Genomic DNA, 16,088 nt, shown 5'->3' with positions numbered 1-16,088 from the left:
GTAAGACCAAAATTGTGTCTGAAAATTAGATGGAATTACATTTACTCATGTCGCTGTAATTGAGAAGCTTTTTGTGTACTTGTGCTTAAATTTCAGATAAATTCACTTTTACTTACGTTTTACTAAAGTAGCTTCTAAATCACATCCATTACAGAGTAGTCTGGCTTTACTTGTAACTGTAATTTCCAAATTTTCCAATTAAAAGAATCAAGTTTGGACTCTTTCCAGATCACATGGACAAGATCACAGCTAACAACGTTCTTTTTTTTTCAGCTCAGTAACTTTTACTCTGACTACCTTTTAAATGTGCAACTTTTTACTTTTACTTCTATTTAACTAAAATATCAGCAAAGTAACAATACTTTTACTTGAGTTCTAGTACTCTTTCCACCACTGAAAGTTACAATTAGAGTTTTTCCATTGCACCAGTGCTGCTCTGTATCTGCACTGACTGCACTAAGATGACGCAGCACCCTTTGGTTTCCCATCGGATGTTTGGGTGCCTTAACACTTCTATCATCCCCAAACTGGATCAAATAGTGAGTAAAACCTAATGGAAAAACATATTGTACTGTGTCAGCATGGGTGCCGCATGGTGCGCTTATGCAATGGAAAAAACATCAATGTGTGGACTGAACAGCTGGGCGGCCGGGCTGCAGGGGCATCTTGCTAACACACTGTGTCTGTCTGTCTGCCTGTCTCTCTGTCTGTCTGTCTCTCTCTCTCTCTCTCTGTCTGTCTGTCTCTCTCTCTCTCTCTCTCTGTCTCTCTGTCTGTATCTGGCCAGAGATCTGAGCCTGAACAAACTCTCCGCTCTGCCTGCCCACGCCTTCGCCAGCCTCCACAACCTGCAGGAGCTGTGAGTAAGAGCAGCCTCTCCGCACTACTGGCTGTCTGGGAACATTTACATTCGTGTTTTAGGGTTGTGGATGACGCCTTTATCCAGAGCGACCTGTAATGAGTGAGTGGGCGGGGAGCTCAGTGTTCGACAGGACGCATTGGCTGTTGCAGATGTTGAACCTGTGACTTCTCTTTAACCACTGGGAATCATGACAGCATGTGGTTAAGACACTGATGTTTTTTTTTTGTTTTGGGTTTTAGAGAACTTCAGCTGCCATCTTGCCCACTGTAATTAAGAACTTATTTGAGATTATATAGCAATGTCAAAAGCAGCAGGGTACAAAGTAAAAAATGAATTCTTTAAAAACCAAGGTTACATGAGTCTTAAAAATCAATGTCTCCACAGCAACACTGTCCCTGACATAAACAGTGTTGCTGCTGAAACGTTTTTATAAGACAATAAAGAATTCTGCATCCCAATAATACTGGAGTTTGTTTCCATCTATCTTCAAGAACAGCAGCAGGGCAGCCAGGAATGGCGTCAGCATGCTGCCACGTCAAATGCTGTGGGATTGAACCTGTGACCTTCTGGGTGCAGGACAGTATTTCTACACAACAACATTTCCAGTGTTGCTTTTTCAGCTACAACGAGCTGACTGGAGAGTTTATATCTCTCTGGAGCGGCTGACTGGCTATTTCAAGGCATACATTAACTCTGAATGAATCACGAATGCATCAATGAGCAAAAGCTGGTCACAGGGGTGGCAGGGAGGTCCAGTGCTTAGACAGACTGTCCCGTCGTTACTGAAATGCCACAGATTTGAACCCCACAACAGCCGTGTGTCCTGCTGAAGTGTCCTGGAGCAAGACACCGAACGCCCTATTTGTACAAATACACCAAGTTTTGGGGAGACTGGCCTGTTGGTCAGCTTACCTGTGAAGTGATCAGAACATAGACACCAAAATCATCCATGTGTCCCTGGTAGATCGTTCGCTGCACATGCTAACACTTTAACATGCAACTATGTTGAGTGATAGCAGGCGACTAGCATTATCTCAAAAGAGAGAAAATGAGAACTTGTAGCAGCTCTAAAGCTAAATGGTAAGTAACCTTAAATGGTATGTGGCTAAGTGTGGTAATTTGCATGAAATATGATAGAAAACAAACTTACTGTTTTGAACTAGCAGGGACTACTTTCCCTGTTTACATAGGGTGAAGGTGATGGGTGATGGGAGACTGTGTACAGCTAAAAATCTCTGTGCAGCGGAAGAATACATGGTTGCTCACTTCAAGAAGTTCTAAAATAAACTTGGCAACATCAGCTATGTTGAGTTAATAATATTACATTTTTTTTATATTTCTGAATCAATAGCTAATAATAAAAAATACCGACAACTTTTTATCACTAAAAGGTCAGTTTTCTTACCTCGGATAAAAAGATGGAACAACTTTAGCTAACACTATGTGGAGTCTTAGCTGAAGTGTTAGCATGGAGCACCAGAGCAAATGATCTACCGGGGACACGTGGATGATTTTAGTGTCCATGTTCTCATCATGCAAACAGACAAGCTGACCAACGGGCCAATCTCCCAAAAACCTCTGTGTGTTCCTTCAACTTGAAACTGAACGCCTCACATCCCTCTCGCCACATTACGGCCCTCGCGATGCCTCCATGGCTCCAAATAGTATTGGCTCCTGTGGCGGGGAGGGAACCGTGGGATTAATTTAGACAGCCGGCCTGTAAATACGGGGAAAGGAAAAAACAAAGCAAACCGCCAGAACAGATGAAGAACACTGAGGGATCAATTTGGTTGAATAGATGAACTAACAGATCGGGGACGGAGCCAGAAGCACTAAACATGTTAAAATTAAACTCCGTCTTCTAGCCTGCGTTTCTTGTGTGTCTGTTATATGGATTCAGGATATTGAAAACCGGCAACAACAGGAGCAGGTTATTAGTTAGGAGGCAGTCCTAACTTGTAATTGCGCACTGCTGGCTTTCTTCTGACGAGCATTTAGATTAATTCAGTGGGCATTCAGAACAACTGAGCTGACTCACATGAAGCAGATGTGTTTATGCAATCAAGACGGGCGGTTACACACAGTAGCGAGCTGCCAAACACACAAAACCGCTCACACAGGGGTGCAGCTCTGTGCCCCGTGTCCAGGGCGTTTCCTTCCACCTTTATTAAAGTCCGTTAACTCTTGTTTCCTGTTTCTCCTCCTCCTGTAGCCGGCTGGCAGGAAACGGCTTGACCGACGTCCCCAAAGACGCTTTCGCCGGACTGATAAATCTGAAAGTGCTGTATGTGATGCATTTCTTTTAAGTATACATACACAAAACATATTGCCAATTCACGTTGGTTTAGAATGGATGACAGTGTATTAACCTATAAATAAATATTGTAACTAAACAATGATCATGTATTAGTACTTAATGAAAATCTCCCTATTAGAGAATGCATTTGCAAAAATTTACAAAAAAACTAAACTAAATAATGAGTAATGACATAAGTGTTGCTGAGTGATGTACCAGTTTTTCCTGCTGTTTTCTTTATTGAAATGATGTTGTGTGTCACTGAACACTGTGATAGTTTAGAAGCTATGAAGTGACGCATTCTACTATTTGCCAGCAAATAATAAAACTGTCATTACACTCCTTACACCCTTTTATACCCTTTTCATTAAGTACTAACTAATCTGAATACCAATGTTGCATAGGTTGATAGGTTGATTCAGAACATTTTAATATCTCATGATAAAAACCAATGAATTTAGTCAGTGATCCAAATTTAACTTTGATATTTTCACCAATCACCTGCTCTGATTTCTCCTACCTGTTCCTTACCCAGAATGCTGCAGAACAATCATCTACAGCAGGTTCCCCCTGAAGCCCTGGAGAACCTGAGGAACCTGCAGTCCTTGTGAGTAATCCTTAACTCAACTTTACACTTCATAATGCTTCACTTTATTTACAGTGGTCTGACACAGTATTAACCAGGGTTTTAAAGATGCTACAAGTATCATTATATCCCTGAAATGAGTTTCGGGGATATTATGGATTCACCCCACCTGTCGCCACGTCCACCGCCACGTCCGCTGCAGATCCTTCGTGTGATAACTTGAATAGTTTTTATAACAATCTTTTAAAATTTGGTATGGACATTGATGACCCCTAGAGGAAGAACTCTGTTGATTTTGATGTATTTAAGATTATAATCAGCCTGATGGTGGCGCTATAATTAAAGGTCAAAAATAAAAAGTTTAAAGGGCTGTATCTCCCACACCGTTTGGTACACATGTCCACCTAACCGTACTCTATAAATTTGCCATAGGGACCCTCATGGTCCGTCTGGAAATTTTTTGAGATCTATTGAATTATATGAAAAACACATTTTTAACAGCTCCTCCTACACCGTTTACCACCAAAATCAGTCAGTAGCATCTATGGTCCTACGCTCAAAATTTTGTTCATAGATTGTCTACTGTAGTTTTGAAGATATTAACTCTTAAATTTGTGAAGGAGGCGTGGCCTATAAGCTAAATTGTTATAACTTTGTGATAGATGGTCCAATCATCATGAAACTTGTTCACATATAAGAAATGAACATGTGTGCAAAGCCATTCAAATATAGACCAATAGTGGGTGCCACAAAGGCCAGAAAACTGTATCTCCTAATCCAATTGGTGAAACTGCACGAAATTCGGTACACATGCTCATAGTCAGAGTCCTAGTCAAAATCTGAAGTTTGGTCATCATTAGTGAAAGTGGGCGTGGCCTATGACCTTTTGGCTTACAACTCAAACAGTTTTTCACCAATCGCTATGAAACTTGGTAATCATGTTTCAACCTTTATGTGAAACATGCACACCAATTTCCATACAGATCCGACCAGATTTTGCCCAACAGCAGCATTTTGAGTGTACAGCTAAACACAGTAAAGCCAATACGAAGTTGGATATTGACACCTTCTAACTTGCTATTACATTGTTCAGTATCAGAACTTGATAGCCTTGGGCCTGATTGCTCAACAGCCTAATATGACAAAACTGACAGTAATCTTAATGCAAACTTCCAGCTCTGGCTGCTGTACTGGCATGAACCCAGCCATCACCACTAGCGGCTATATTTAATTAGTAGTTAAATTTATTATTGAGCATTACAAAAATAGTTAAGGTACATATCCTTTATTATTGGGGAATGAATTGAATGGCTTTTTATTACATTTGACTTAATGGGGCCTTCGAGGATTGGGGAATTTCGGGGATATACCCTTGCTGTCGACCCCTGACAGCATCCTAGTTTTAAAATCTATAAATAATTACCACGTTAATTTTGAGATATTAGTATAATTACTATGAACAAACAAAACTATCGCAGAGAAGTTTGGCAGCTTCTATCAGCCTCTACTCTGCATCCTCCATTGTTTCTCCACCTGGTGGATCTGGAGGGAAATCTGCTGGATCGTTTTACGGCACAAAACAGGAAGAGGTTCTGTTCTTCCAGAGCAAACGGAGCTAAAGCTTCATTGTAATTCATTCTGGATAAGAGAGTCAGCTAATTGCCTAAAATGTAAAAATCTAAATGCTACACTAACACCAATATAAGTATCTGTAGCCAGCCACTTCAATGGAAGCCAACCTGCATTTATCCCGCCTTTACTGCAGTGAATTTGTAGGCTGTAGAGCAAAACTACTGTTATTTAAACGGCGGTTTGTCACTCCATTTCTTGCTCCTTCAGGTGGCTGAAACGAGAACAAAATTTCGAACTTGCTTTTGAAATTGCTGTGGGGACGGAGCAACAGTGTGGCAGCAGTAAGAATACAGTAACAGGACTCTGTGGAGAGCGACAGCAGTGAACAGGAGGTGGAGGAGGAGGCAGGGAGGGAGGGAGGGGCAGACAGGATGCTGTTTGGAAGCTGAAACCAAGCCTGCCTGTCTACAGGCTGAGCTGTCTTTAATAACAGAGCCCCGCTCCCTGTGGAAAGACGTATACTTTTGTCTTGATGATAGACAGACCGTATAGCATGTTGAGCCACATTTTCAGGTTTATGTTTTGTTTATTCTTGTGCTGTTTGGTGGTGGAGGTGCTGCTCTCCAGAGGCAAGTAAAGACCTCTGATGAAGAGCAACACACACTGAGAGGAACTGTCCATGTTGTTTAGAAATGTGGTGAGGCAGGTCTAGATTACTGTCCAGATAAGAAAAGAAAAGAAATGTACATACACACACACACACACACACACACACACAGGCATACACATACATGTGCCTGCGAACACGTTTGCACTTACCCTAAAATACCCCCTTTAAGAAGTGAGGAGCAGCGAAATGCCCTCTATTTTAGTAATTTTAGCATCTTTCTATTCTTGTGAGGCCAATCGGACCTCACAATGATAAAGTACATACACACACACACACACACACACACACACACACACACGCTCTTATGCGAATCAGTCATGATTTTTCTTCTTCTGTTGTAAATCATAGAAGCATAAAAAGATACATATACACAGGTGCATTACTCAGAGACCCAAAACGTGCTCAAATACACACACTCACACACACACATGTACACACACACACACACATCTTTACTAAATTATTCTCACAACACTCTAAAGCTAAACACATAGTATAAAACATTTTGTCGCCTTGCCAGAAGTCGTTTTACGGTAATGGCTTTCAGAAACTGACTAGCTCAATATACATGAAGACAAGCACCACCACTCTCTCTCTCTCTCTCTCTCTATCACACACACACACACACACACACACACACACACACACACACACACACACACACACTCATGTCCATGTTCTTGTTCTTAAGAGGATGTTCCTTTGACAAAGTTCATTCCCTAACCTGACCCAAATCCTAATAAATCTAAACAAACCCCTTGTAGAGGTGAGGAGCAGCCAAATTGACCTCACTTTGCAAACACACACACACACACACACACACACACACATATACTGTACACACACTCACACACACACACGCGCCTCTCTGATCCAAACTAAGTGGTCCTTACACTGAGCCCTGTGGCACCTCTCAACATGTTTACCTGATCTGCATTTCGCCCAGACATTTCAAACCTCTCGGCCCACACTTTACAGCTCACTGTTGTTCAGAAGTGCCAATCTCAACTTCACACTTTAGTCGGGGGGGTGGGGGGGGGGGGGGTGGATGGATGCGGGAAGTGAAGGGAGGTGTGGGGGTGGGGGGGGTTTAGGCAAAGGCCACGTGCCAGCTGCCTGCCTGTGGTTGTGCCAGGACCCTTTGTCAGACAGCTCTGTCCCACCGCGCATGTCAACACCATAAATTACTACCATGCACCGAAAGAATGCGTAGACCTCCCTGATCGAGAATGCCTCTTCTGAATAAGAGGCTTGTGCTATATGGAGCTGTGGTATTCTATATTAATATGAGCCAGTCAAAACAAGACAGTGTGCTTTTCTCTTACTGGGTACACTTTAAAAAAAAAAAAAAAAAAGTCCATCTTAACTATTAATTTAATGTTATGTCTAGTCCTCACACTCTCACACAAAAAAAAACTAGTGCAAAAAAAGAGATAATTGTACTTGTTTCAACACAATTCAGTTCAAAAGACGTTTCTAGAAGCAGGTGACGATATCTCGAAATGTAAAAAGAGAGATTTCCGCACCTAAAACAATGCATATGCAAAAAATATCTTCTCTTTAATGAGTTTAGGCACAGCCAGGGGAACAGATGCGTAAATATTTCAGCCAGAAGTCTCCTTCCTTCCTTACATTTTGTGATTTTCATCGGTTTCACACTCCTGTCTAAGTGTCAGAGACGGTTGCCCCATCACAATCAAAATATATAGTAGTCTTTTGTCTTGAGAATTTTTTTGAAACAAGCTGAATTATATTGAAATTATCTCACTCTACTGGTCGACCCTTTCACTTGTTTCAAGAAAAAATTTACTTTACACCTCAAAATGAGGTTCAAATGCTTGCTCAGATTGACACTTTTTAACCGTGCACTCAGATATTTTTAACAGTGTAGTTAATGTTTTTGTTACTTGCATGGAGAGACGAGTGTGTTTTTCATCATTTTCCTCTTGTCTCATCCTCTGAAATTTTGACCTTTTTTGGGGTGCGCATTAACTGTGTAGCACGGACAATTCATATCAAGTAAATGGAAGGTGGCATCTTCTCTTACAAAATAATTGATAGCGGAATATACGTATATACTGTATATGTTTTAAAAAAGCTGAAATATATTGAAATTGTCTCATTGTATTGGCAGATGTTTTCACTTACATAAAAATAGGGCTTAAAGCCTCAATATAAGATTCAATAACTTTTTAAGATGGACACTTTTGAACTGTGTATTCAGTTAGATAAACTCAGTGTCTTGTTTTGATTAGATTCAACTTTATTGTCATTGCACAGAGTGCAAGTACTAAGGCAACGAAATGCAGTTTAGCATCTAACCAGAAGTGCAAAAGAAGCAGTAAAAGTGCTGTGCAATGTAATATATAATACATAAATAGAATAAGCTGTAAGGGTAGTATGCATGTACTAAGATATATACAGTATGAACAGTATTAACAGTATCAACAGTATGAACAGTGGATATGAGTATGCAAGATATATGAATATGCAAGATGTATATAATAATATATATAGTATATGCAGTATGGTGTATATACAGTATGAACAGTATTAACAGAATGAACAGTATGAACAGAGTGGTATGAATACGCTAAGTATATAAATAGAATAAACTGTAAGGGGTAGTATGAGTGTGCTAAGATAAATAACAGTATAAATAACAGATAAATAACAGTATGAACAGTATAAACAGTATGAACAGTATGAACAGTGGATATGAAATGCAAGATATATACAGTATATATATAGTATAAACAGTATGGTGTATAGTATATACAGAATGAACATGTGTATAGTAAGTTAGTTGAGTTAATTTGTCTAGTTAATTTGTGTCCATCTTGTGTCCAAACCTGTAGTATGGAGGTAATTTGAATTATGCATTAGACTTCAAACATTTTTTTAAAAAAGAGGTGATAATTGTCATCATCATTGCCACTGATGTACTGTATATTCTGAATAAATGGCTTCCTGAATTCTCCCTTAAAGGAAAAAAATCCACCCTAAAAACAGGATCCATAGAGTCTCATCCTCCCTTGTCTCGTCTCACTCCTGCCAGGCGTCTGGATGCCAACTCCCTGTCCCGCCTGCCGGCCTCGTCCCTGCGGGGCCTCGCCTCGCTGCGTCACCTCTGGCTGGACGATAACCTCCTGTCCGAGCTGCCCGTCGGGGCGCTGTCCGCTCTGCCGGGGCTGCAGGCCGTCACCCTCGCCCTCAACAACATCACCCGCATCCCCGACCGGGCCTTCCACTCCCTCCGCCAGCTGGTGGTGCTGTGAGTGACGCTGTGTGATTTTAGACTGAGGGGACAAACTGCTGGGAACGATATATTGTTGTCGGATGAAAACTATATCTGCAAAAATTGCTCAGGAGGGAAGAAATGAATGCTTATTTTCTCACTGGGGCATGTAGGCCTAGTTTTGATTTTATACAACAGCTTTAACCCTCATCCTACCAACATATTTAACATACAAGGACTACCGACTGAGGTCCCCGGGGACCCCAAGAATAAACTACTGTAAGAAACAACCATCATAGCAAAATGTTAACTTATTTCTTCTCAGAACATTATTAGTTATGTAATTAATGTCATCTGAAAAAAACAAAAAACAGATCATTATTATTTTAGGAAAGTTACAGTTAATTAAATGATGTATTGTATTTCTGACTTTGAACATCATCTTACCTTAGGAAGAGCAGTATTTAGGGTCTCAGAGCACATGAGGAAATCTGTGTCTGCTGCATCTGCGTCTGTCTCCTTCAAAATGACTGACAGAGAGCCCCTACCCCCCCTGATAGTGTGTGATACTTTAAATTCGGACCCATGGCAAACATGAACTCAATAAATAGTTCCATCTATTAAAACTGCATAGGCGGAATCGGGTGCTTTTGACCGGGGTCCCCCAGGACCCCAATACACTGGTATTTTTTAAAAAGCACTAATTAAAACAGAAACAGAAAACAATGATATGAAGTCATTAGGAACAAATTGATTGACAAAGTCATGAAAAATTGGAATGATAGAATAAAGCACCTGTGAGATATGACAAAAAGTATAGCTCCGGGGTCTGCGGGTACCCCAGTCAGCAGGATGAGGGTTAAAATAATAATCTGCCACATTTTCATATAAATTAATGTCCGTTTTGCTCTGTCGCTGATTTTTATAACACAATAGTGATTCAAGCTATATCCAGTTCATGAAAGCTTTGCCATTTGCTGTTGTCAGAATTGACTTTGGGCAGATAGAATGAATCTGCGGCCTCTCAGTTAGTGTGGAAGGGACGCTCCTCTCTGTTGCAGCCTCACATTGTGAATTAGGCTGATAAGACAGGTGGATTTTTACATCAAAATCTGGCCTAGTGCAGCTGTAACAGTATACAGTATACTAGTTTATACTGTGTGCAAAAGGCTGGATGTTTCTTTTCACTCTTTGGCCTACAGGCTTCTCTCTTTCTTTCTCTCAATTCAATTAAACTCAATTCAGTTTGCTTTACTGGCATGAATGTTATAAAGAAACAATATTGCCAAAGCATTCAGGATTGCAACAGTACAAATAATCAATAGTAAAATATATTTTTAAAAAAAAGATAACTTCTTAAAAAAATTCAAAAACTTAGACAAAATATGAAATAGTTATGAAATATATTATGAAAAGCAACTAATGGGAGTTAGAATCATATACTCTCTATCTATCTATCTATCTATCTATCTATCTATCTATCTGTCTATCTATCTATCTATCTATCTATCTATCTATCTATCTATCTATCTGTCTATCTATCTATCTATCTATCTATCTATCTATCTATCTATCTATCTGTCTATCTATCTATCTATCTATCTATCTATCTATCTATCTATCTATCTATCTATCTTATCTTATCTTATTTATGTGAAGCACTTGGTGCATGTAATTTCTTTGTTGTAAAGCACTTTGAGCTGCATTTCTTGTATGAAAGGTGCTATACAAGTTTATTATTATTATCTATCTATCTATCTATCTATCTATCTATCTATCTATCTATCTATCTATCTATCTATCTATCGCTCTCTCTCTCTCTCTCTCTCTCTCCCCCTCTCTCTCTCTCTCTCTCTCTCTCTCTGACTGGTTACATTTTGTCTTCTACCAGTAAAGCATACTGATTTTTCTCCGACCCTAGACATCTCCATGACAACCAGATCCACTCTCTGGGCGAAAGCTGTTTCAGCGGTCTGCACAACCTGGAGACCCTGTGAGTTGACCTTTGACCTCAAGTACAGCAAGTAGACATGATGCTGAAGAGGATCATAAGACAACAACTGATGTTTTGTTTATGATCCATGTTCTGCCTGCACACATAATGAACATAATGAACAACTTGGTGAACTAATAAATGGGTTAGGAAGGTATTTATTCATCACCAACTGTTTCAAAATATTGAGAATATTCTTGACACAAGCTAAATTATATTGAAATTGTCTCAGCCTACTGGCAGATGCTCTCACTTGCTTCAAGAAAAATAAGTCTTTAAGCTTTAATATGAGATTTAAATACTTTTTAAGATGGAAATTTTTACAGTGTATTTAACATTTTGTTGTTTACAGGGAGAGCAGAGGGCATTTCCAGCATTTTCCTCTAGTCTCATCCTGTGAAAATTCACATCTTTTGGGTGTGTTTCAATATTGTTAGAACAGTTATTCCAAAATAAGATATCCACAATTTAATAAAAGAGAAATCTACTCTTACAAAATAATCAACTATCATAACCTGAAAATAAACTGTTTTTAAAGGATAGCAGGTAGGATAGCAACTTCAGCCCTTGGTTGACAAAAAAATAATCACATTTTAACCAACTAGATCCTCTAGATTTCAGAGCTACTGAATGATTAACTTGATTTAATTTTGTTTTGCCAAAAATGGTAATTAGCATTTTGGAAACAAATTTGCTGTTACACCCAAACGCATCGTTCCTATCATTTAAATATTTTAAGTTAAATTGATTTCTTGAGCCTGTCAACATACCCATCAAGCCTCTGTCTCTGTTAGTTTCACAGTTATGGCTAAAAAACAGGAATCATCTAATTAACATCATCAAATGGTGGAAATCCCAGATCCGGATCAACACCAAAATCGAATCAACTGTTCCTAGGCCCAAAGCCGATCTGGTCAATAAATTTCACAGAAATGCGTTCATACGTTTTTGAGAAATCCTGCTGACAGACAGACAGACAGACAGACAGACAAACAGACAGACAAACAGACAGACAGGACAGGACAGGGCAGAAAACATACTGTAGCTCTTTGGTGGAGGTAAAAAAAAGAAACAGAAACAGAGAGCAGGTATATGCCGCTCTTCGTAGCAGGCATGCATGACAGGAGCGCTTTGAGTTCGTCTTTACAGGAAAGCTCTCTGGGTTTAGCCCTAAGTGAGCCACCACTGCAGTTCAAACGGCGCTGGGCGGCCTCATCTGGAGCATCACAGTGTGTGGTCACAGCACAGGCCGCTCACAATTACCCTCAATCTAGGATGCACGTGTTTTCCTGACTGTTTGGATGCAATACCCAAACAAGCCCGCAGGCACATGGAGCGTCAGACAGGACAGACAGCGCTCATTATTCTGGGGTATAACACAGGAGGGGGGGGGGTGGTGGAGGGGGGGGGTTGGGGTTGGACCGGGGGCAGCAATGGTTATGATGCAGAAGGATTTGTCTTTGTGAAGGAAAAGAAAATTGAACAGCAGAACTCTAAGGAAGTCGTGTGTATCCCTCTCTAAAAAAAAAGAAAAAAAAGAAAAAAAGGACGGGTCATTTTCAACACATATCCGTGTCTAGTTTGGGTTGATCCACATTTGTGTTGCTTTTAAAAACAAGATTTATGTTATCAACAATATTTTCTGAGTCAGTATGTGTTGTTATGGAGATATTTGTTTTGTTCTTTATGAAAGTGAACATGGATGTGTGTCGACTCGCCCCGGAGCAGCTGCTGACCCGTCCTGCTCCCAGACAGCAGGGTGGGATCTGGATCTGCATATGTAGATTCAGTCTGGCAGCTTTACAGCATAATGCATCTGGCTGGCATTTATCTAGATTGGCCTATTACTACGTAGACCTATATAAGATAGATCCGCTTGCGGTCTCTTTGTTTCTCAGCAGACATACACATGGGAGGAAAGGAAGGCCTTCATTTGATCAGGCTTTTTTTTTTTTAATCTTGCAATGTTCATTTGAAGAGCTAATTATCAAAAGCCAAATATAGTACATTTATCTTTGGATCTTTGGAAAAGAGTGAAAGCACTTGGGTATGATATTGGCACTTGCAGCACAATTCATGTGGCTCAATATGTTTCTGGTCAAACATATTGAACTGGTTGCGTACTTGCTTTCAACTTTGAGAACGTCTCTCTGGAGAAATTATACCTACAGCATAGTTCCCAAATGTGAAAAGGAAGAGATGTTGATTTTTATTAGAATTTTAGCTGTGAAGCACTTTGATGATCACCTGTATACTTATGTTTTTTTACAGTCTATGGGTTGAACGGAGCGATGAGTATGAAATGATTAATGTGAAAGATGCAGCAGACGTCAAACCAAAAGATCAAATCAAAAGATACAAAGTTCTTGTTTGATTTTACATTACAGTAAAATCTTTTTCCCCTTTATGTTTGTTGCTTTTTACATGATTTCAGTAAATCACGCCTGAATTTTACACATTTGTCTATTTTGTGAGCATTTTAGGATGCTTTTAGCAACAAAAAAGGCAACACATTTTGTGGTGTTTTTTTTTTTTTTTTTTACACATTGTTGTGCTGAAAAAATGATCAGCCTGTGTTAAATGGTCTAACAAGCCGATCATGCTGAAAACAATACAGAATGTGTCGCTTTGATGTTGGTGTGTTATAAAATTGTTGATTTGAACAGGCGTATAAGAAAGTAGGACATCAAGAGAGCCTTTTAAATCCCTGAATGTTCATTTGAAGAGTTTATTATGAAAAGCTATATATCCGTCATGGAAAGAAAATTCTGACTTTAAGTTCAACAGTCAAAATGTCTAAATTATAGGATCCGATCTGTAAAAGTGTTATTTTGTCAACCATGGACTAAGGTAACCATGTCAAGTCGAATCAAATCCGTCTTTCTGCACAACGTTAGGCAGAATTCTGCTGAGGAACTGATGAACACTTAACGCTCTCCATATGATGTGACTGTATTATCCCTCGTTTAGCATCTACTCTGGCTGCCTGTTAATTTTGAGCTTGATTTTAAAATAATACTGATCATTTTTTAAGGCTCCTCGCCTCATCTCAGATCTTTAAACCTCTCCTTGTTATTCTTAAGTCTAGGCTGAACCACAGCTGACCAGGCCTGCAGCTCCAGGCAGCGCTCTGCTCAGGCTGTGAACATCACTGCATCCTTTAAATCACTTTAATAGACATTTTTACAGACTGGTTTTACCTCTTCTTTTTTTGATGTTTTTGCATGTTTCTTCTTTTGTAACCATGTTTTTAATTCATGTCTGACACTTATGTTGTCTATCTTATTAACTTTATTATTGTTTCATTATCTATGAAGCACTGTTATTATTATTAGTAGTATAAGTAATAGTAATACCAGTAGAAGCAGCCGCAGTAGCAACAGTAATAGTAGTAGTAGTAGTAGTAGTCGTAGTATTAGTGGCAGTAGTAATAGTAGTAGTAGTGGTACTAGTCGTAGTAGTAATTGTGATATTAGCATTAGTATATTAGTATTATAATGATTAGTATTCATATCATCAGTGTTCATGTCCTCTCTCCAGAGATCTGAGCTCCAACAGACTGGACAGTTTTCCTGCTGCCATCAGATCCCTGATCAGCCTGAAGGAGCTGTGAGTCACATTCACACACACACACACACACACACACACACAAAAAAAAATCAAAAATGTTATTTATGATTTCGATTTTTCAGTTTTATTTTCTGAAAAAGGTTCATACAGGTAGATCCTTTCCTGAATGAAAAAATGAGAAAAAAATCTTTATCATCAACCAATGAAAAACAGACCCTAATAGATGCTGTACATCGCTGTCAGGGGAAATCTTTTATCTCCAATCTTTTATTTCACAAGCTTTCACAAGAAATCATTTATCCAATTTATCGAATGGGTTTTGAAAGGCTTTCATGAACTCATTTTCTCCACCAGTGGAGGAACCACGTAAACTTTCAACTCAAGTTAAAACATGACAATCACCAGAAGTGTTATGAGGTTTTCACATGACAGCAGTCATCTCTAGAGGCGTCTCTAGAGCCACACAACACTTTCAATTTAAAACGGTTTGACTAAGTCCTGGATGTTCACCCACAGGAACCTCCACAGCAACAACATTAAAGCTATCCCAGAATACTCCTTCATCGGAAACCCTTCCCTGGAGACAATGTGGGTACCTTCAAGCTCAGTTTTGATCACTAATCATGATTAGCTGGATTACTTTTCAATAACCACATCGCCTATAATGTATAATATATACTGTTTTTCAATGCTTATTTCCTCATTGAGGGCCATGTATTTTTGAAATTATTCAATTTTAACAGATCCAAAAAATCACTTACATAAATGACCATGTACATTTTAAAATTAAGTAAGAAAAATGCTAAAATTGCAATAGAAACATCACCACTGTCTAAAAAGCAAGGATCTTGCAGATAACCACTTTAATGTGTTTAACAGGTTTTTGTTAAGCTGTGATTTTTGTCCAACAGAAACATCCAGAACAATCCAGTTCAGACTGTGGGGGGGTCGGCCTTCCAGCAGCTGGCTGAGCTCCGCACTCTGTAAGGCACCGGCAGTCCTCATCATATAGATATAAATATATAGATATATTATATACCAATATGGAGAGGCAAGAGAAAAGAGAATTTCCCCACTAAAGTATCTCACTAAAAATAATCTCTACATATTATTTTACCACACTGCAAAGCCTCTTCGGATGGTCTTGTGAAATTATCTTGTATGTGAAGAGTTTTTAAAAAAAGAAACAAGTCCAGCATTTGGTAAAAGTGACATCTACTCTGGCAAAGTGATCACTGGCATGAAAATAAAACTCAATATGGAAAGCCACTTAATTTATTCACCATTTATTATCTTTTCCT

General features: G+C 39.3%; 1 protein-coding gene across 1 annotated transcript in view; it reads left to right on the top strand.

Moving 5' to 3' along the window:
- Positions 1-16,088, top strand: part of LOC139644778 (leucine-rich repeat-containing G-protein coupled receptor 5-like) — a 28,339-nt gene that overhangs the window by 4,542 nt on the left and 7,709 nt on the right. Inside the window, exons 2-9 of the mRNA XM_071520260.1 lie at positions 788-859; positions 3,075-3,146; positions 3,694-3,765; positions 9,045-9,260; positions 11,146-11,217; positions 14,758-14,826; positions 15,304-15,375; positions 15,699-15,770. Of these exons, the coding sequence (XP_071376361.1) occupies positions 788-859; positions 3,075-3,146; positions 3,694-3,765; positions 9,045-9,260; positions 11,146-11,217; positions 14,758-14,826; positions 15,304-15,375; positions 15,699-15,770 (717 nt within the window). The remainder of the gene's footprint in view (positions 1-787; positions 860-3,074; positions 3,147-3,693; positions 3,766-9,044; positions 9,261-11,145; positions 11,218-14,757; positions 14,827-15,303; positions 15,376-15,698; positions 15,771-16,088) is intronic.

This window comes from Centroberyx affinis, unplaced genomic scaffold, assembly GCF_046629955.1.
Source record: "Centroberyx affinis isolate AG114_WGS23_722 - 3 ecotype Tasmania unplaced genomic scaffold, CSIRO-AGI_Caff_v1 ptg000783l_1, whole genome shotgun sequence".
Taxonomy (NCBI): Eukaryota; Metazoa; Chordata; class Actinopteri; order Beryciformes; family Berycidae; genus Centroberyx; species Centroberyx affinis.
This window is presented reverse-complemented; position numbering and strand designations above follow the sequence as displayed.